General features: G+C 37.4%; 1 protein-coding gene across 2 annotated transcripts in view; it reads left to right on the top strand.

Annotated features, from left to right (window-relative positions):
• scube1 (signal peptide, CUB domain, EGF-like 1) overlaps positions 1–23,932 on the top strand; it is a 113,391-nt gene that overhangs the window by 69,496 nt on the left and 19,963 nt on the right. For both annotated transcript variants that reach the window (XM_041255175.1, XM_041255174.1), the window contains one exon: positions 12,341–12,463. In XM_041255175.1, the coding sequence (XP_041111109.1) occupies positions 12,341–12,463 (123 nt within the window). The remainder of the gene's footprint in view (positions 1–12,340; positions 12,464–23,932) is intronic.

Here is a 23,932-nt window from a genome sequence, read left to right as displayed (position 1 = left end):
GGGTCAGACATTTCAACTATTTGAGCCTGTTTTATCGAACAATATGTATGATAGCTTTTTTCGTCTGGTTTTTCACACTCACACACTTACACACACTTTCGTATTCTCAGATATGATATACTTTAATAGATGGTTTGAAAAGTACCTTTTATTGCAGGGTTTCACGTCCAGTCTTTGAAAAAAAAAAAGAGCTAATTCTGAAATGTTTCCAGATGTTCGATTTTGAATGAACATCTGCACTCATGTTCCTCAGAAATGAATTATGTCTCCCAACATTTCCCCAGAAAAGGCTATTCAGCATTGGCACCTGAGGCAGGTTAATACTGGTTAGCATTCCAATTGCTTTGTAAGGATAGAAATGAAAGAACAGATCTGCTCTTTCTGAGACTCAGAGGTGAAACCTGATTTAGTACTTTTCTGTTATCCAAAAAAAAAGAAAAGAAAAGGGTTAGTCATTCCAAGGTTGAGTCCCAGCTTTCATGTTAAAGTTATCTAAACAGTGCATTTGAGATGTCTATGAAATTCTATGGAATTTGAAGTAACGTTTATATATCTTATTCCTAAATATTTTATTAACTTCTTGCCTAGTCTCTCTCTCTCTCTCTCTCTCTCTCTCTCTCTCTCTCTCTCTCTCTCTCTCTCTCTCTCTCTCTCTCTCTCTCTCTCTCTCTCTCTCTCTCTCTCTCTCACTCACTCTGTGTGTGTGTGTGTGTGTGTGTGTGTGTGTATATATAAAATGGGATATAATGGGCTGGAGTGCCTTTGGAAGATTAAGCATGGTTCTGAAAGGGAAACTACCTTTATGAGCGTTGCCAGTGCTAACTTATGGATGCAAAACCTGGCCTCTCAATGCAAAAATGACAAAAAAATGAAAACGGCTCAACGGAGTATAGAAAGATGCATGCTGGGAATAACAAGAAGAGATAGGAAAATAAAGGAATGGATAAGAGCGCAAACAAAAGCATGCAGTGTTATTATAAGAGTGAAAAAACTGAAATGGCAGTGGGCCGGTCATGTAGCAAGAAGAATAGACCATCGCTGGACCCAAGAAATACTAGGCTGGATCCAAGAAAAGACCTAGAGGAAGATGGCAAGGTGAAATTAGGAAACACGCCAGAGCAATGTGGCTCAGGGATGCAGCAGACAGGCTTTGTGGAAGAATCTTGGTAGGGAGGCCTTCATCCAGCAGTGGATTGAAAAAGGCTGAAGATGATGATGATGATATATATATATATATATATATATATATATATATATATATATATATATATATATATAAAACCCTTTGTTTATTAATAATAAAGTGAAATCTAGCACTGGTTGTCAATCAATCAATTTTTATTTTATGTAGCATCTTTCACAGTGGACCACCATCACAAAGCACTTTACAAGGTGCAGTAAGAACAAGAAAATCCATTATTTAAATAAAAAGGAATGTATAATACATGATATACAGTAAAAACATTTTTAAAAAAGCATAATATATTAAATAAAGTTGAAAGTTCGTAATACATGATAATAGCATAATACATGAAATAGTAACAGCAACACAGCAGCTAATAGCAGAAAACAGGCTTAAAGAGCAAGGAAAGCAAGAGAGAACAGGTGGGTCTTAAGAGTTGATTTAAAGCAAGCGACGGTGGGAGCATCACGCACCAAAGCTGGGAGAGAGTTCCAAAGAGTCGGAGCCATGAAGCTACAGTAAATGAGCGTTCTCCAAATGTGGTGCACTTTTCCTTGGGGATAACAAGCAGTCTAGGGTCGGAGAACCTCAGCTTGCAGGCAGGGACATAGCGGGTCAGCAGGTTGAGGAGGTACTCTGGACTTTTGTGATGAAGGGCATTGTAGGTGAGTAGGAGGGTTTTGAAAATAATCCTGAACTTTACAGGTAGCCAGTGCAGCTGGGCAAGACAGGGGGTGATGTGATCATGTTTTTTACATCTGGTAAGGATCCTGGCAGCGGCATTGTGAACTAGCTGCAGTCGGTTTATGGTGCGTGACTGGAGACCACCATATAGAGAGTTGCAGTAGTCGAGTCAAGAGGAGACAAATGCATGACAAAGTATCTCCGCATCTGGGAGGGAAAGGTAGGGACGGACTTATTTCAAAAAAGGGAGAAGGAAGATTTGACCACGGAGGAGATGTGGGCATAAAAGAAGAGGTTGCGTCAAGAAGTACACCAAGGATTTGTACTGTGGGGAAGACAGTAGCAGACAGTTTCCAAGGTTCAGGGCACCTATGTTTAGATTCTTAAGTTGAGTTTCAGATCCTACTAGAAGGCATTCAGATTTGCTGGTGTTCAGTTGAAGAAAATTGGCAGACATTCAGACCTCGATATCTTGGATGCAGACAGAGAGCCAGACCGTGGCAGAGGGGTTACCACGGTCAATTTTAAAGTAGAGCTGGGTGTCGTCAGCATAGGAGTGAAACAAGAGGCTGTGTTGGCGGATGAGGAGACCCAAGGTAGATATTGAAGAGTAGGGGCCCAAGAACAGATCCTAGGGGGACACCACAAATGACTGGGTTTGCAACACCACTACGTCCAACATAGAAAACAGACTGCATGCGTCCAGATAGATAATGGAACATCCAGGAGAGACAGGTTCCAGAGATTTCAACATACTTCTGAAGGCGGTGAAGAATGCCATGATCTATGGTGTCAAAAGCAGCTGTTAGGTCAAGGAGGACAAGCACAGAGGGAGCACCAGCATCAGCATTGAGCAGATCATTCACAATCCGGAGCAGAGCACTTTCAGTACTGTGATGCAGCCAGAAACCAGGCTGAACAGATTCAAGCAGATTGTTGTCCGTGAGATATTTCATCAGTTGACTGGCTAAAGCCCTTACAAGAGTTTTTGAGAGAAAAGGGAGATTGGAGATGGGACGGAAATTAAATAAGTCAGCTGGGTCAAGGGAGGGTTTTTTGAGTACTGGTGTAACTCAGGCAAGCTTGAAGGCAACAAGAACCGAGCCAGAGTCCAGGGACAGGTTGAGAGTGTGCATAATGGAGGGAGCAAGATCAGAAGCACAGAGACGGACAAGGTTAGTCGGCCAAGGGTCCATGGGGCATGTGGCAGTAGTTGATTTCAACAATAAGGCGGAAACATTAGCAATGGAGAGAAGAGAGAAGGAGGAGAGGGCAGGAGGGGCAACTACATGGTAATTTAAGGGAATAAATTATGATATGCAATACAACATATGTTAAGTAAAATTGGACTAGTATTTTCTATTGTATATAACTTGCTTGAGGGTGCATAATTGCAGTATTTGTTATAGTGTTATTTTTGGATGCATAGTGCTGAGTGAGATTTACATGTTACTGTCTAAGCGGTATGAGATTCCCCAGCTTGCTTAGAGAATCAGTTACAAAAAAATCAAATGAGTCAGGAGTGCTTTGCATAGGTTTTTTTATTGCTATTGGAAAATGGTGTGTTTAATCGCTACATTTTAGGGCTTCTTAGTGACTGCAGTATTCTCTTTATGCCAGTTCAATGTGATGTTTTGTTGTTAAGGCATCTTCAGTTATTCCCTTCTAAGATTGAAGCCCTGGCTGGAGGAGATTGTTTCCCTGTTTGGCCTTTTGTCTTGCTGGCATTCTGTCTTATGCAAATCTAATTGATTGCATGGTAATAAGAGCTTAACAGGGCATCATGTTGTTTGAGAGGGTGATTGATCCCTCAGCAGCCTTGCTCTGCTCTTTGCATCGATCAGATGTTTGATAATGTCAAGCATGATAGGTTCCAGAGGGAAAGAAGCTGAGTTCACATCCATGTGCACTGATAAATTGCTGTCTCTTATCTCCCAAAGCAAGTCTACTCAGGAAATTGAAAAGACAATCAATGAGATGAGAAAGTGACACAAAAGGATCTGTGTACAAACCTGTGCTCCCAATCCCCTACAATCTTGCAGTGATTCTTCTTATTAAAAGGGTTCCTGCTTTGGTAATTGACATATTGAGGAATGTCTGAAACCACCCTTAGGTAATACCTGCCTGAACCTTTCACCTCCAGTTTCCACAGCATAAGGGTTATGGCTAAACGGGCCAACACACCACTTGTAACTGTTAGCAACAGACAGATTTCATGCTGTAAAGCAGGGAATGCCAGTGAGATTAATATCTTAAATTTGAGCTAAGCAGCATTTCAGATGGGGGGGCACGCCTGGTCACGTGCCCCCCCAAATTTCTGCCCGGCACTGCATCACAGGAAAAAAAAAGTGCTGAAAACGTTTTTTTTTTTGTGGCCTCAATACGCTTCTGTCAGTACCGCTTTCAATTAGTAAACCGAGTGAACCGCCACTCACAACTGACCAGTGACATGCTTGCTCAAAGCATGTGTTTCAAATTTCTGTTTGTGATTGGGCTCTTTACTGTCATTCATGAGAGGTTCAACCTTGAACTCTTCTGATTGGACAATGCACACAGCTTTTACACTTTACAATACAAACGGACACGCAACGTGACGGAACACTGAGTGAGAGACGTGATGTATGATCTGACAATGGTAGGGAAAAGGAAAAAAATAATTCAAATAATTGCTATTTGTTTTGGTATAAACACCAGAAAATTGTTGATGAACCGTCTGAAAACAACAAGCTAGCAGCTACCACCAGCAGTCCTGTATGTGGTGTATGTGGTCTAATGTTAAAAAAAAAATATATATATGTTTTTTTTATTTTTCGAAAATAAAACGGCAGTGCACAAATAAGAAATCAGTTTGCCAATTGCACCGCTGTGATAAGTTACCATTTTCATCTCCTCCCGAAATAAAATCCTGTCTACGCCCCTGCTGCCAGGGTTTATTATTTAAAAATAAAATTATATATTTTCATATTTTTCGTAAGTGGGTAGAGAATATGTAAGTGCGCAGTTTATTTCAAACTTTCAAACCTTAACATAACCAAAGAGTGTCAGTCAGCGAAGATATGTGCTAAAACAGAGTGAATTTGATGTTGCCCTGTACAATGGTAAAAAGACAGTTACATTTGGAGTTTTTCTACAACAAAAAAGCTATATCACCAACTCCAGAGACATCAACAGAAAAGTGTAAAGTGTTCTTTGCAGCTCTCTTGGTTGTGACAATCTGGCATAGAAGTGTTTGTGATGATAGATCTGGTAATGTTAGAAAGCTAGCTTAATGTTTACATAAAAATTGTTAAAATCATGCATCTAGTTTGAGAACAGTTTCGCTTCTTTAGTTCTTTTTTTTTTTTTTTTTTGCTGTGCCCCACCAGTTTTTCAAGCCACAAGCCACCTCTGGTGGGGTGAGTATAACTAGAGAACCCCTCATTACTATGTTATTATGTGTATCTTAATCTGGTGGCGTTATAATATGTACATTCTCTGTCCGCTGCCTGTATTCCACACTTCCATTTTTACATTTGTCATAAAGTAAAGAGGTATTTTTTATTTCAGCTTATTTTTCGTGCAATTTTGCATTTTTGTGTGCTGCTGAAGCCACGACCCTGTCGCTTTTATCAGAGGAGCCGGAATGTTTTAATTTTTTCACAAATTTTCCCCTACCTTGACCATTTCACATCTGTGATGGGAAACAGAATGGTAGTTGTCTTGTAAGTCTGTTCGATTAGCTGCTAGGTGAAGTTTACTGATTGATTTAATGTCTTGGCATGTCTTTGTATTCCGATGGACATATACTGTATGTAGTGGAATGGTTTGGGTAATATTTAGCTTCTCTTCTTTTAGAAATCCCTGTAACTTGCATCTCTATGCTGATTATCAACACAATGTCAATGTACATGTGGCAAAGTGGTTGATAGTACACAGGTGCAGAGGTGATGCAGGGTTGGATTAGAGTGGCCACCTGTCCAGGTTTGACCCGAACAGTCCGGGAATTGGCATCTTTGTCCGGGCAGCAGGAATTAACAAACCCGGACGCCCTAACGTCAGGTTTTAAGTGAAGCGTATAAGAAACACCAGCCTTCCTTTAATATTTTCTTTGACATACTATATAACAGGATATTTTGGAGTGGAATTTATTTTGGCTTTATTGGCGGCTTGGATTGGATCGCCAATAATACTTCCACCAATCAGAGTGTGACCGCCCTCTGACAGACTGGTGGTATGCAGCACACATTAAAGAATTTGTCGGATGTGAATAAGAGAATGGTAGTGAGTGGTGAAACCAATTTGCTTAAAAAAATTAAAAGCAGGCCAGACATTTCCATCAATGGATTTAGGAAATCTGGAATTTATGATGCGATCAGAAACTCTGAGGCTGTGTAAACTGTGTCTGCTGCTGTGGTACCTGTAGGACTGCTCCTTTTTTTAGATGAAGCAGTTTTTTGTTATTTTAATTTCATTAAAAAATTTTTACAATGGGATAATTAAGTAGCAGCCAAAATTGTACATAACCTTTACAGTAAAATATGGGTTACTTACGAAATATAATGGTAATTAAACCACATATATGTGTGTGTATGTATAAACATTGCATATTTAGCGGTATATTAATAACTGATATTTATTATGGGGAGGAGGAGAGGGGGTGAAATTTGCCATGACACAACACAATGGCTGTAAAATAATTCTGGTCGTCACAAACAGCCTTTTCAGGCTCAGAAATTAGTTGTAAAAAAAACAAAATAAACAAAAAAATATGTAGACAGGATCGTCTACATGTACAGCATTACTCCTCACCAAAGCTACTTGTCTCAAGTAAGATTAGCCTCTAACCTGCCATGATATATATAGCTACTATTTTTCTGGCTTGCAAATTCGATTGCTAGAAATATCAAGAGCAAAATACTATGTATACTGCATGATTCTCGATTTGTACCGAGATCTGGTGGTATTGTGTTAAACTGTATTAGAGTATACTGCAGTTTTGATAAGACTGAGAAATATGTCCGGGTTTGATCTGTGGAAAAGGTGGCAACCCTAGGTTGGATACAGTGACAAACACAAAGTCAGAGACAAAGTAGTGGTGAAATTATGGTTTATTTTTGTAATCCAATGTCACTTGACAATAGTAAATAATCACAATGAGACGTGGCAGTACACCCCTGGTGTATTGTGCAGTTTAAATAAACACAGGGTTCAGTCCCGAAATAATACACACGATACAAACACAACACCAAACACAAACACGATCACAAGTCCAGAGTGAGTGCAGTGAATTTAGTGGTGCGATACACGTTATCGGTGAATACAAGCACAGTGAAATCCGAGTTGAGTGTTGGTCTTTAGCGACAGCTCCCGGATGTGTTAGCCGTCTATAATATACAAACAGTACAATTAATATGGCAAATAAACAAAACATGAAACGCTCACAATACAAATACACTGTCCTTCAGCGGTTCATAACAAAGAAACAGATCACCCTTCCGGGTTGATGACTTGGTGTACCTGGTGAGAATGAATTGTCTGGCCATCCAATCCAGGGCACTCTGTTCCTTTTACACAGCACCCTCACAGGTCAGGAAGGAGATTTATATATATAAATAAATGTGTGTGTGTGTGTGTGTGTGTGTGTGTGTGTGTGTGTGTGTGTGTGTGTAATTCTTGAAAGCAATGAGTTATAATGGATTTGCTTTCATTTCTCACTTTATTGTTTAGAACCTTCCGCAGGCTCCTTTAGGATTAAACAGTGTTGTAGGTTGTGACAGGAGGTCAGTCCAGGAGAGAGTGTGACCACCAAGCGGTAAACTACGTAATATTTTGATGCCTGGACTGCTCTAGAGATGGCTCTAGGTGTCTTTTAACACATTATCCATGACTTGATTTTAAGCCTTGCTGCTGTCACAATGAGAGCATGTCAACGCTTCCAGTCAAGAAGCCTGCCATGCCAAAGTCTGTACATGACTTGGGATTTAGTGATTTATAGGAATGAGAAAGATGTTGGATTTTAAATATATAATGTAAACTATTTACATGTTTTTCAGTCACACACCTCTGCAGAAAGACAACAGTTCCTTTAACTTAAGGAGCATGAAGGCATGAGCAATTAATTCATTTTTAAATGTATTATATGAGAAAATAGTTTTGTCTGGCCTCTAAGCACACATGTTGTTATCTACCCAGGGATTTTTAAGTTTCTGGCCAGTCTGTATTGTTTAAGCTTCTGCTTCCTTCACAGTGTTTGTGCTGAATACCTCTTTTGGCACTTTTCCCATACTGTTTTGTGCTTGACTGACTACCGGCTCAAAGGCTTTAATACTAATCTGAAGCAGTTTTCATCACATAGAGCATCAATCAAAAAGGGATTACCAGTGTAATCTCCTGTGTGATTCTCTGGCCGCCTCCTTTCACTTTAGATAAGACAGCAGAATTCAGCAGTCTGTGTGAGCTGCTTAATGTAGCATCACAAACCTGGGAGGAAAATATTGTACCAAAAATAATAGCCTTGCGGATGTTGCTAGCTCAGTGCCAACACAAGATCTTGCTTGAAAGCGGAGCCAGCACTTGAGAGTGGTGTCACCTCAGGACTGCCTGTTTGTTTATTATTTCTCGTCTGCGATACTTTGAGAGAGAGGGAGACAGGGAGAGTGCTCATGAAATAAGTCGTCTTGCATGCCAAGGCCTTATAGGAGTTTTTCATAGAGCAGGACAGTTATACTGTTCAATCACAGGCTCTGCAGTTAAGCTTATTTAATATGCCTTAAAAGATAACACATAAACAGTGGTGGCCAAAATATCGACACAATAGGGTTGTTGAGATAGAGTTGGCTAGAATGTTCATGTATATGCTGTATAGTAGATACATACTGAATCTGCATTTCTTAAGTGGTAATATCCGCAAAATGTCTGTAGTTTGGGTTCATTTTTATTACTTTTTTAGACTGTGTCCAACAGAAAATACAGAGGTTGCTGACGAGCTTATTGCAGAGTGTACAAAGCCAGTTTCTGTGGTTGAATGGTTGTTTGTTGTATACATCTGTAATGACTTGGACTAAGCTGCTTCCCAGGTTGTCAATAAGAGCTGACACTATGAAGTCTTCCTCCCTTTTCTACCTGTACATAAAGTCCTGTGAGGATATTTTAAAAAGCTGTTTTCATTGAGAAGGAAAAGGGGCAAACCTTGCTCATGTACAGAAAGGTGCAGGTTTGAATTTTCAGCATACTCTTATCACATCAGCGTAGGTTTTTTGAAGGGGAGTGTAACCTGAGATTCAGGATTTGATTCTCATGATACTCCATTGTTAGTAAAAAAAAATACCAATTTCAATTCTGAATGTAATATAGAACAACATAAGGAGTAACTTTGATCTACAGTACCATTATCCCAATAAACTACCCCTTTATTTTACTGGATTACAGTACAGGGGAATCATCGTAGATTTCATCAACCACTTGTAGTTATTTTGGGATTACCCCTAAGAAAAGGTGGTTAATACAATCTGTGATTCCCGGTGCTATAAAATGGGTTGATCAAATCCCATAAATAAGTTTTGGTGGGGTTTTTTTTCGTAGTGAAAAAATCCTTCTAATGATGATTTTGGGGAAAGAAAAAAAACCTCCAGCATCCAGAACTCTGTGTATTTTGCATACATAACGTATTACAGTCAATTGGAAGGGCAAAGATAATTGTAGCAATAAGTACTCAACATTACAATGATACAGGTTCAAACTGATTATATACAAATTTAAAAAATAAAAAATAAAACAACTGCAAACCAAGTTTAAATGAGTGGTGGCTGGTAGCCAAAAAAAAGGGTGAGGCAGCAAAAAGGCAGAGGGTTTGGGGGTCCCCTTGAGACCTGAGCAGCAGTAGAATCTTACTATTGTATTCTGACTGCCAGCACTTTTATTATTATTATTATTATTGTTATTATTATTATTATTATTATTATTAATAATAATAATAATAATAATAATAATAATAATAATAATAATAATAATAATAATGTATTTATTTGGCAGATGCCTTTATCCACGTGACTTACAGGTGTTACAGGGCAGTGCTGTAGAGGGTTACAATTCAAAGTTAATATATAAATACAGTATAGTTTACAGTAAATACAAATAATACTGTACTAACTAAAAAAAAGGCAGGATTACGTCAAGTTATCAACAAGTTATTGTACAATCTACAATGACATATTAGTAGTGCAATAGTGCAAGGATAGTACATCATCTGAGGAACCAGTATCATGGTGATCTGCAAGTGCAGTCTAAACAGGTTTTTCTCCAATTCGGCTGTTAAATGTATTTTCTCCACTAGCCATCAGAGAAAAGAAAATGGTAGCCCATCATAGTTTATTCTAATAAACTTAACTGTTACACACTGCCAAAATGTATATCAAAATGCACTGTATACAGCATGAATACAGCATTTAGATTTCAAGACCATGTCACTAACATAGTTTGCATACAATATTTTCTAAACAAAGTTGTTAAGGCAGGAGAAAGGCAGATAAAAAAATCAAGCACATTGTATTGATTTAATTTGCTAAACTTAGATAAAAGACCAACAAATTCATTATGTACTGTACAGGTGACAAGAAAGTGGACAAATACTGCTGGGGAAGGGCTCCAGTAATATAAATATGACTTCCAACAAACTCGAACATGGTATCATAATATGAAACCCTGAAAATGTATCTCCCTTTACTCTCACTACCGTTGTCACAATGCAACAAGCATACGGGTGCGCAGTGTCTTCTGGAAACATAGTTTATCTGGTACACTCTCAAAGGTGTTTAGTTTTTAATTATAATAGATTTCTTATTCTGGTCAATATCTCCTTCCACCACTCGTAATCTCTTATTCTCAGTAAAACAGTGATTCAATAAGGGGCAGAGGGTTTGAGTTGCTCTTCCAACTAAAACCAGGGATCAGACTATGTCATTTGTCCTTGCTAGTATAGTACTGTATGTGGTTATAGCAGATAGAAGTTTGAAACGGAAGCTTACCACCTCTGATGAAAAAAAAAAACTCTCTGGGCTCCTCCAATTAAAACCTGTGCTTAGATCACATGATCTGCTACTGCTAGCACTGTGGTTAATAGCAGATAGCAGATAAAGTTAATAGCAGATAACATTATTATATTATAATGCTACACAACACTATAAAGTATGTTATATTAATTTTAATTTTATTTTTTTCACTCCACTGTACTGTATATTGTCCCCAGAGAGACAGAGCCGGGTAAATGAACTCAAATTCAGATAAAGAGAGAATTGTTTCTCTCATTTCCTTTTACTATTATTGTGCCTGTAGTCTCATATAACCCCTAAATTTGAACATGTTAATGGTCCTGCTTTGAGCTTCTAGAAAAAGAGCCACACTTCATTCCCTTCTCCATAAGCCATATATAGAGCTGGGCCTAGCTTAAGTTATGAGTGCTTAATGATTGGACTAATGCATGCTATAACTTCAGAATTACTTACTAGAATCTGATGAGAATTTGCTCAAACTTTTCTTCAATAAAGTTAGACACCTACTGTTAATTTACAGTATGTCACAGTGACTGTTTTTATAGCTATGGAAGGCTCTGTCTTGTCTGATTTTGATGGACTTCTGCATAGGCATTTATGAGGTTTTCTTCCACTGTGGATTTAGAAATGGTGAAGTTCAGCGAGCCCCACCCCAGCTTTTGAAAACCAAAAAGCAAAGCAGTAAGCAATTTCTACAGCTTACTTCATTTCAAAGGTTTTCATTGTTGGTGACACGGTCTGTTAAACTGTTATGGCTGGAAAACATGATTCTGCATGCGTTGGGATACATTACAAACTCCATACACTTCAATTAGCATTTTAGAATGAATGCAGTTATACAGTTACTGTGCCTGTAAAAACGATTCCTGTTGCACACCTCCACTGCCTTTTATTTATTTTTTTTTATATATTCTTCTGTATAGGTAAGTCTGTTATGTAACCTTCTGCTGTGAACTTTCCTAAAATCCCCAAAAAGGTATCTTTTTAAAGTAGTGGAAATTCAACTTCTCTAAACTGGAGGGGCTAATGTATTAGATCAGGGGGGTCATCAAAAAAACATGATTATAGGCAAAACATCAAGTTAAAAGAAATACATACCCACATTAGAATATTAGTTTTACTAGTTCATGCTGTTTTACTAGATTTAAGAAAGAAAAAAAAAATACACATTTTACACTGCAGCAAAGGCTGAATACACTGAATCAGACACATTTACTAATCATTTGCAAAGTTTGCACCACTTTTTTTAAATGAAATTAGAAAAGGAATGAGTATTTAAAGTAAGTTGTCTATACCTAGTTCAAAATATTTGCCATTTTATATTCAGATTTGAAGTGGAGCAAACCTTGAACCTGGTAAATAGAGGTTCCCACCTTGATTCTTACTGTATAGTAGATACATAGAGCACTGTGCCACACAGTACATCTTTTACTTTCTCTGTTCACAGATATAGATGAATGTCTGGTGAACAATGGCGGTTGTGACCATTTCTGCAGGAACACGGTCGGCAGTTTTGAGTGCAGCTGTCAGAAAGGACACAAACTCCTAACGGACGAGCGCAGCTGTCAAGGTGAGTTAATCATTAGGGTCTCTCCATGTTGTTTAGTCTGCTGTTCATAAAGCATAATGGTCTTAGATTGACAACCGTTTGTTAATTTGTTTATTTTAGAGTATGTTGTTTGTAGTGTATATTGACACTTCAACTCCAAATATGCCTCATATTTTGCTCATGTGACCTTGTGGCTATTACTATTGCTGTTATCTCCCTGCTCTGGTGATGTTTGCATGTACATACTGTAGATGTAGGTACATACTTGTTATGATTGGTGTTGGCCTTTCCTATGTCACTCATACACTTTGAACACACAGTATATCTTGGGAAAGGGTCATCCTGTTGTGGTGAAACTTTTGCACATTCATTCTCAGGAGATTCAGCATATTGGTCATGATGGTCTATTAATTCCTTAGTTCTGGCTTGTGATTGGTTGGGCAATGAAGGATAGAACTCGGGAATCTGAATTATATTAAACTTTTCATGTAGATTTGTTACAACGTGTTGGTCAACATCATTTGAATGTTAATACATATGTTTGTCCTTCAAACCGAGTGAATGTCAGTTTTTACATATCGTCAGAATTGTCGAAATGTGATGAAACTTGATTCTTTAGTCATGCCCGGATAACAAAATCTTCCATCTAGGTCAGAAATATTTGTAGTGGTACATGTACAGTATATAGAGAAACGCAGGTGTGCTGATTCTAGCCAACCTGTCCATTCTGTTCTATTCAAATGCAGTGTTTCCTATCAGACTGGCTTGGCCTCAGATGAATGAGCCAATTCTTTTTTTGTTCTGTGTTCCAAAGACAGGTGCACTGCTCCATTTACTTTAACATCAAAGTCTGTTCTGTAAATAATATCGAAGGTACAGTGCCCGTGGCTTCCATTGGCATAATGGCTGAATGTACAGCTGCCGCATTTGTAATGCGACCATTGCATTTGAGAAGCCAAGTTACCTGCTTACAGGCTTATATAATACACATGTCTTTGCATGCTAGCAGGTGAAAAAATACCTTTTTGAAAGTGATATTTTATCAAATGGAAATTGCATGGGACTGGTTTACCTTGCTAGTTGTTGTGTGAATTTGATTATTATTGAGCGTTATCTTTCTCTAGCAAAAGTGAATAAAATGTTTGCTAATGATGGTCTAACCTAATGACAGTCCATTAAAATACCTTAACTCAACCTGGGGAGAACATGATTGCTTGTTTGTAATTACCCAGCTGTCATTTGTGTTAATCATCATAGTGCAGAGGATGTTTAAGCATTTTTGTTAATAACTAGTACAGTGCACCCAATTTATAAGGCGGCCCTTTATACTGCGGAACAGGTTATAAGGCGGTACGATCATGGCTCCCATTTGCCCCATAATGCCATTACACTTACACTAGTATTCTCATTATAAAGCGGAAATCAAATAGCACAGTCTCTTAACTATGGCTCCCAGCTACAGTGTTATAAAGGGGGAGCACTGTAATAGTTTTAAACTTGTTCAGTATTGTGCACTGACTACTTTATTGATTGCAGAATAAAAAAGGTAAACTGCCGACCCTAAATGGGTTAGCATTCGCAAAGAGGCTTAATCTTTTGGGGAGAATGGAACTACTGCAAGTTAAGTTAATTACTCATTCAATTTGTCAACCAGTGATCTGGAAAATCTGATAATGAGTGTTTTCATTTCAGGCTTCATTGGGCAGCTCAAAAAGAGCTGCAAGAAAACTATTAAGCAGCCTTTCAGAATACAGGCTGCCCTGAAAAACAAATACCCAGTTTAATCAATGGAAAAGTATACCCAAAACGGGTCAAGTAATCAATCTGTCACTGCTCTGAAGGGACTGATAACAGCAGTTATACCATTTATGCCAAAATGAGTGTGTTCGTAGGGAAGGTCAGATTTTAAATATTAAAAAATGACCTTTTTACATTAAACATGTTGAAAACATGTGATCGTCATTCACTTCATTCCCAAGAAGTTGTCAATATGTTCCAGCCAGCATAGCTAGGGCCTCTGAATTTTGGTTTTAACTGATAAAAAACAATAAAACACCCATGATCAAAAAAACAAACAATAAATCAGTGTATAGCCAATAAACAAAAGAAAACACTGGAAAAACTTTGGAAATGGGAGACATTGACCACCCATTTCCCATTAACAAACAAAAATGTACTACAAAAACCCCCCAAAAAACTACCTTTCCCAATGCAGCTGAGCAATGTCCCTCCTTCCTGACTTGTATCTATCATTGATTCATTCTGAATACTTTAAACCCACCCCAACTACTGAGTGGCAGCACATTCCTACATTTCTATTGGAGACCCCGCTTGCGAAATTTAAAACAAGATTGCAATCAGGAATGGAGGCTTATTTGTGGGATTTATACCTGTATTACAGTTAAGAGACGGAGGATTTAAAACAGATTTGCAAATTGTGGCAAAATGTTAAAAAATGCGTCCACACAAAAAACCCAGAAGAATGTGCCCGTGACCATAAGGATTTGTTTGTGGAAGACAGCAAAGGAAAGAAGGTACAACTTAAGTGTGCACAATATATATATATATATATATATATATATATATATATATATATATATATATATATATATATATATATATATATATACACACACAGTGCCTTGCAAAAGTATTCAGACCCCTGACCAATTCTCTCATATTGCCGAATTACAAATGGTACATTGAAATTTCATTCTGTTTGATATTTTATTTTTAAACACTGAAACTCAGAATCAGTTATTGTAAGGTGACATTGGTTCTATGTTGGGAAATAATTTAAAGAAAAATAAAGAACTGAAATCTCTTGCTTGCATAAGTATTCAACCCCTGTGCTGTGGAAGCTCCCAGTTTGCACCGATGAAAGAAATTGCCCTAACGAGGACACAATTACCTTACCATTGGCCTCCACCTGTGAACCATTAAAGTTGCTGTCACATTTTCTGGATAAAAACCCCACTGTTGAAGGATCATTGGTAAGGCTGTGAATCTGAAGAAAAATGAAGACCAAAGAGCATTCTACAGAAGTTAGAGGTAAAGTAATACAAATGCATAGATTAGGGAAAGGGTACAAAATAATATCCAAGTGTTTGGATATCCCAGTGAGCACAGCTGGATCAATAATCAGGAAGTGGAAACTGCATCACACAACCCAGGCACTGCCAAGAAAAGGCCGTCCCTCAAAACTCAGCGCTCAAACAAGAAGGAGACTTGTGAGAGAAGCCACAGAGAGGCCAACAATCACTTTGAAGGAGCTACAGAGTTCAGTGGCTGGGAGTGGAGTAATGGTGCACCAGTCAACCATATCAAGAACTCTGCATAACACTGGCCAGTATGGAGGGTGGCAAGAAAGAAGCCTTTACTCAAAAAGTACCATCTGAAAGCACGTCTGGAGTTTGCCAGAAAGCATGAGAGTGACCCAGCTCCGATGTGGGAAAAGGTTTTATGGTCAGATGAGACCAAGATAGAGCTTTTTGGCCAAAACTCAAAGTGCTATGTGTGGCGCAAACCTAACGCTGCCCATGCCTCAGGACACACCATCCCTACAGTGAAGTATGGTGGTGGCAGCATTATGCTGTGGGGATGCTTCTCATCAGCAGGGACTGGGCATCTTGTTACAATTGAAGGAAGAATGGATGGAGCAAAATACAGGAAAATACTGCAAGAGAATCTGCTTCAGTCCGCTAAAAAACTGAAGCTTGGGAGGAAATTCACCTTTCAGCAGGACAATGATCCCAAGCACAAGGCCAAAGCAACATTGGAGTGTCTCAAGAACAAAAAGGTGAATGTCCTACAGTGGCCCAGTCAAAGTCCTGATCTCAATCCCATTGAGAATCTGTGGCACTATTTGAAAATTGCGGTTCACAAGCATCGTCCAACCAACCTGAACAACCTGGAGCAAATCTGCCAAGAAGAATGGGCCAAAATCACTCTGACACTGTGTGCAAAGCTGGTACATACTTACCCCAAAAGACTTAAAGCTGTTATTGCAGCGAAAGGTGGCTCTACCAAATATTAATGTGTGGGGGTTGAATACTTATGCAAGCAAGATATTTCAGTTTTTTATTTTTCTTAAAAATATTTCCCAACATAAAACCAATGTCACCTTACAATAATTGATTTTGAGTTTAAGTGTTTTAAAATAAAATATCGAACAGAACGAAATTTCAATGTACCATTTGTAATTCAATAATATGAGAGAATTGGTCAGGGGTCTGAATACTTTTGCAAGGCACTGCATATATATATATATATATATATATATATATATATATATATATATATATATATATATATATATATATATATATATATATATATATATATATATAAATTTAGTAGTCACCAACTGTATCACTTTCATATTTGTTTAAACTCATTTTTATGGTCAACTAACAACTAACTAACTGCTCCAGGCCTTATAGATATGCCTGATCTTATTTCCCAATGCAGGGGTCGCAGCCTGTATTTCACTTCTTTCATTTATTTTTCTGCATAAAAGAAAGACAGCGGCTGGTGATTAAAAGCCTTGTGGGATTTGAATGCTAACATATTCGCTTTTGTTTATTTACATTCCAAAATAAATTTGTTCAAGTTTAAATACTACTTGAGGCTTTCGCCAATGATACAGACTGTCATGTATTATTCTAATGACGAACTTCTCTCCAGTTTGTAACATTCATGCCATATTGTTTACATACTATGTTCCGAATGTAAGTCTGCCAAAAAAGCAAAATACCATAACTTGCAGTGTTGGCTTTGTGTGATGGTAAGATGACATACAGTATTTATCAAAGTAACCACTATAAAAATAACCATTGAAGACAGTAATATAGACAAATCTTACAAATCCTATTGTATAAATAAACAAATACATTCAAATTCTTCAAACAAAAACATTTAGTCATCATACTTAAACTTATTTATTTAAATACTGGGTTTTTTAAAGCCATAGTTTTAAGCTGTATTCGCTAACTTTTCTTCACTGGTTTTATAGGAATTTAGATTTTTTCCTCCTGTTTCATTCTAACTTCAGAGAATTTTTACAAACAACTATGAATATGGACTGTTACAAACTATACAAACTTAAAAAAGAATTGTGTTTTGTTAAGAAATGCTCTAACTCACATAAAGTACATGCAGTAAGGAGTGATGCATTGGCTCTGGTACTCTTACTGGACAAATAATTGGACACACCTAAATGTATAAAAAAAACAACAAATAATAACAAGAAAAAAGATACAATACAGGTGTGTTAAACTCTTTGACCTCTGGGCTGACCTGTTAAGTTGACTTCTAATGTGCAATGCAATTTAATAATGCTCTACCATGCAACTCTATCTCTCTAGCTCTGTCAGGAGAGCTGCAGCATGCATTAGACATAGAAATATGCAACTCCAACACTCCATTACCCAAAAAACAGTACCATGAAATGCCTGTTCAGAGGTTTGAATTTACTGGAGTTGTTTCTCGGGCCTGGTTCAACCTAGGCAACGTTCCCGAGGCCTGAATACCATTATACAGTGTAAAGATAGAATTCTGTACACTGATTTCAATTCAAACAAATTATTTCTCAATAGCTATGATCTGTCACCATGTTTTCTTGCAGCTGCCAAGTGAAAAGTTTGCATTTAAATAATAAAAGAAAATGTTGTCATAAACTTTATCAGTTCTTGTTTTGCTAACAATGCAGGCATTTATTTTGTCTATTTAAGACCATTTGTTCAGTTCTTTCAGAGACAGCAATTGTGTATGCAAAATCATAATGAAGCACATAGAGTACATTATACTAATAGATTACAATGCCGGTTTAGCGTTAACCATAACAAAGGAACAGATCACCTCGCTAAGTCCCCTTATGTACCGTCAATCACGACTCTTTGGTTAACGATTGCAACCTCTCCTCCAATCCGTGTTTGCCACATTGTTTCCCATGCAGGTCAGTGATTTAGTGTACTCTAGCTTCGCCACCTTTCTAGTTGGCCTACTTCTATAAATTTCTAGTTGGTTAGGCAACCCTGGGAATGAATTGTCTGGCCATCGAGTCCAGGGCACTTGGTTCCCTTTAAAAAGTGTCCTCACAGGTCAGGAGGTAGATTTATCATCAAGAATCATTCTGTCTCTGTCCCAGTTCCTATTTTAACATATAATGTCACAAGGCTGGTTTCACAGGCACCAATTAGCAGTAACCGTGGGCTGCCTTCCAAAGGTAACATTTACTTTACTGTTCTGGGTGGACTGATTCACTCGTCTTTCCTGATTTTCACCTCAGATGGCCTTGGTGAAGCTTGACTGCAAGTACATATTAGTCCACATCATAACACCACACCATGTTGTACAATATGGTACAATTGTCAGTCTCAGGACTAACGAGATGGGGGGTTTTCAGGTCAGCATTAAGGTGTGTTGACCAAGTTAGTAAGGAAAGTTAACAGACCAACTGTCAACATTACACAGTAAACTGTGATAAACTCAGACAAATGTATAGTATAATTACGGGAAAAGCTTAGAAAAATGATCATGGAAATCTATATGTGGTGGGAGGCATAAGTGAAAGCCCTGAAAAAGATGTCACTCTCCAGGGCATGGCTGTAGTACAGGTCAATGCCTCATCTCTCTGGTTTAATAAACAGGGAACATGGGTCTACAAAGCAATCAATCCAGCAACTTCCATAAGCCCTGGGGGAAATAAAATAAAATACAGTTTTAGTGAACATCCTTGAATGTGCTGACTCCAAAAATGAAATGCTCTGATATCCAACTGTTTTTCTATGGAAAGGAATTTAACGTGCTGTGGGGCTCATTTGGCTTGAAGAAATCTTGACAGATGCAAACAAATTAAATGTAGTTGAGAATTCATCTTTTTTATTTGATACTAGCAGCAAGGGATTAATGTTACAATGCTTGCAGCTTTCATTATTAAGACGCCAACCATCTTTCTAAGAAAAACTTACTACACATGTGTGTCATCGCAGGCTGCCAGGAATTTTTGATAACAAGTAATAACTTTGTACACTAACAAAAGGCCAGCCATGTAGAGCATACTTTTTTTTTAATGGACTATATCAAGCTTTCTTCTCTGATTTTCTAACATGTAAAATGACATGCATTCTGAGGACTTAACAAGTGTAGATCTGATAGAAATTTGTCAGTAGTTCCAAGGAAAGATTTTTACTTTTTTTTCCCCATGATTTCCATATATATATTTGGTAAGCGAAAAAAGGTAAGTGTTTTTCATAAAATAAAAAAAACAAAAACAAGAACCCACCTAAGAATATTCCTGTGATAAACATGCCTAAAAAAAAAAAAAATTAGAAAACAAAGCAAGTCGTGCCACTGAACAAATTATCTTTCGTTTCCCTCAGAAGCCTCCCTCAGATGAGTGGGCACACTGTTCCTAAGATGTAGTCCATATTAGACTAACAAACCATGCTTTGGAACCTCTAAATAAGAGCTGCATATGACCGCAAATAATTAGGAACTGTGTATTGCCTGTCACAAATGAACCAGGCATGTTTGCATTACAGTTTGTTAAAAATCACTGCAATTAAGCCTAGCATCCAATGACAATCTGTCCTCTGGTTTATGTTTCTTGAACCTTCCTCGTGTGCACTGCTGCTTCAAAGACATAAAAATGTTCCGCTTCAACATCTCCAATCTCTAATCGTGGTTTCTCCTTTCACCACATCCCTACCACCACAAACCCGTCCTGCGGCTGAGCCTGCCTGCCATGATATGTAATAATAACCAGCAACTGCCTTTAAGCCTCTTTTGTCTTGTCAAGACAAGGCAGTTTAAAGAATGTGTCCTATACAGTTGATATTAATCAACATTTTGTATTCAGTTATATAATTGCATTGAGTACAGATACCTTACAGTATTGTACTGTATAGAGATAGGTATCCACAAATTCCATGGAATTACTTGCTTGCTCCACACAGTTTTTGATGTTTATATGTTTGTTTGTCTCTACAATATGAAACATTTTGAGTCTTCTACTGTAACTTGTGACTGACTTGTTGGATTGAATTGAAAAAATGTTAGGGGAACGAAATATGCAAAACGTGAGGTTGTTATAAAACGGGTTCCCCTAATACCCTGAAACCCTACCCACAGGGTATTTATAGATCAACGTGTTGTATCACTGGAGAGCGTACATTGGCATAATGTGCCATGATAGGCAAACACCCTTCTCATTTTTGTATAGCTACAGGTTTGCCTGTTTATTATGGGCAGTTTTGTCTTTTGTAGTATTGTACAAAAGACTTCTGCTGCCATTTGAAAAACAAGAGAACAAAAATAACAATGCACATAAAAATACATTAGAACAGTTGTTTTATGAGAAATAGTGGATAAGCTGCATAACTGTTTTGTTTTACAATCCACATCAATCATCACAAAAATATAAAACCTTTGGTCACCAGCATTTTCGTTTTTTAATTACTGCAGAAAAGAAATTGGCTTATCGTGTATCAGCAGTACTTAAGTTATATACACAGCTTTATATAGTGCAGGTTTTTATTTTTTAAATAATTTGTACCCCAGTTTTATGTGGTCAGAGTGATCTGACTTGGCATTCTATTTTAAGTACAACCTATTCAACTTATTTTTATGCAGGCACACTATTCCACTATTTATATGATCTAGTCTCAACCACCGTCCAGTCACTGTCCAACCAGGGCAGAGAGCCGTCTCAACCAGCCCTCAGTTCCTGCTCTAATCCAGGAAAGCTGCGCCATCTACCTTGCTACTCGTCTTCCTATCTAGCTTGTTATTATGTGTAGAAGTGATTTTGGCAGCTTTCAAGTCTAATAGTTGACTCATTTTGTAAATTATAGAGGGTGTGGTCTGTGTTTATCGTACACCATCCGGTTCAGAACGAATGAATAATGACAAGAGAGAGAAATTGAAGAATCAGATCAGATAAATCACAAAGCAACATTAAAGTAAAGCAAATTATGTAACTGGGTTTAATTGAACAATTAATTTGTTTCGTGTATATACTGTATTGGCGTTTTTGTGCAGTATTACTATAAATTAAACCCCAGTTAGAAGAACAACAAGAGGTCCAGTTCTTTAGAAGGTCTTCTTACCTAATGAGTAGGTTAACAGTGTGAATAAATTGATGAATGGATGTAGGCTGGTAATAGAAATTAAAATCATAATTTAAAATAGAAATAGATTAAAACAATACACTCAATAGGATAGGTATCTTTATAGTGCACTAATCTGAAACACGGATTAGACTTTGTATACATGATATATATATATATATATATATATATAATATTATATATATATATATATATATATATATATATATATATATATATATATATATATATTATACATTAGTCTTGATTTGACTTTTTCTGAATTGAAAAATTCATTCTTGAATATATTATTCATGTCTAAATATTATGTAGCCAATAGCCAGAAGTCCAAAGATATCCTCAGTCAGCAGCATATGTCCTATTAACCTGCACACTAACTCTGAGCTGGAGTTCTGTGTAACCAGATACAGTACTGTATATTAGACCATTCATCATAGCTGCGTGACTGCACTGCTGTAAACCTCAGCCAGACAACTCGCAGCTATTCCTTTCCTTCAGATGTACAGGCAGGCCAGTCCCCAATTAACTGTAAAGTAGCTTCTTGTTAGCTTACATTGTTACTGGCAGCTGACTTGTGTGGTCACTTTAAAAAATGGATTCTGTTAGTCCTTATTTTTACAGGCATGTTTCTGGTGATTTACTGCAAGCTGCTTTCAAGGGCCCTAATGCTATCCAGAAGGGGAGCGGTGGTATTTGCGAGTGCATTGATGTTTTAAAGATCATTTCATTAATTTCCTATGACAGGACCTAAATGTTAGAACTTGCTTCCAATTTCCTCCAATTAGAGTCTCTTTAATTGGAAAGAATTATACTTCCTGCACACGTCTAATTACCAGCAATGATTCCAATTTCCAAAGGGCTCGCTCTTTGTCCAAATAACCATTTGTCAGCTCCAGATTCACAGCAAGATACAGAACGTGTGTATTCAATGGACCTTCACACCCCCTCCGTTTATTAGGGTTTCAAAGTGAAATCTTAATTCACTTTCAGTATAGTGTACAGTAGTGCTTCAGGAAATATTTTCTTTTTGAAGTTTTGCTTTTAGTAGTTCATTTCTGCAACATGTTCTTAATGTTTTTATTCTTCAGTAAACACCAAGAAAATACAGTACTATACTACATTACTTGGTGAAAATGTAGTTTGCTGTGTTTACAAGTTATCAGTACTGTTTGGGACCAGTTTGTGAAAGCCTTGATTATGTTGTTACTGTGCCTTACCTACAAGAATTTGCCAATCATCTTTGTTAACAGTATATATCAAAGAAGCTATATTATTTGTAAAGAAAAACTGTCATAGAAATCTATTTCCCAGTTATATTTCTACCATACACACACAATAGACTTTTTATTATGCAGTATAATGTGGTGTGATTATTAAATATGCTAATATATTGTCCATATTTAGTAAACTGTACAAATGTGTTATTTTGTGTGTGTGTCTATATATATATATATCAAGGCATGGCTGTGTGGTCCAGTGGTTAAATTCGTAAATTTGTTTTGTAACCAGAAGGTCACTCATTCAAATCCCACCTCTGCCACTAACTGACTGACTGTGTGACCCTGAGCAAGTCACTTAACCTCCATGTGGATGAGATGTTAAATCAATGTCTTATTGTAAGTGACTCTGCATATAATGCACAATTCACAGCTTACCTCTGTAAAGTGCTTTGTGCTGGTGGTCCACTATGAAAGGTGCTATATATATATATATATATATATATATATATATATATATATATAGGAGCTCCCAAAGAGTTGGGTCACTCTTCCAGATTCTTATATATATATATATGTCAATTATTAAACTGAGCCATTAATTCTTAGTAAAAGATTTATTTTGCCCTTGCAGTACTGCAGGTGGGCAGGTGGGCAGGTATTAAAAGTGTGTGTTTTTGTTATCAAGGTGCAGATGCATTAGAGATAGAAGTCTCCAGCTGAATGCTATCACATCATAGTAAATCAAGATATGTGACATGCATCCAGGGGTTGAAAGATTTAAAGTTCTCAACTGCTGCCAGCTGTAGGTGTTGAATCTGTGAAACATGACCCGCAGTAGACAGCATTCATTTCAGGGAGTAGTAATGCCCAAGGCAGGTGATTCTTAACAAGGTATTGCAGTTTTGAAGGTTTTATTTGTTATTTTTCAATACTTCTTAAAGCTCTATTCAATTTAACTAAACATCAATGGATCTAAATTCTGCTGATATTATAGTCATTAAAATAAAAACCTTCCTTTTTTATTCAATGTGCAATGCATTTCTAAAAGAAAATGCCTTGTAAATGAGGGTAAAGCATCAATTGTTTCCTCCTCTCAGTTCCAGGGACTTGTTGGCTAAATCTCATGATGGAAAAGACAG

The sequence above is a fragment of the Polyodon spathula genome, chromosome 7, assembly GCF_017654505.1.
Source record: "Polyodon spathula isolate WHYD16114869_AA chromosome 7, ASM1765450v1, whole genome shotgun sequence".
Lineage (NCBI taxonomy): Eukaryota > Metazoa > Chordata > Actinopteri > Acipenseriformes > Polyodontidae > Polyodon > Polyodon spathula.
The sequence above is the reverse complement of the archived record's forward strand: the minus strand, read 5'-3'. Positions and strand labels throughout refer to the sequence as shown.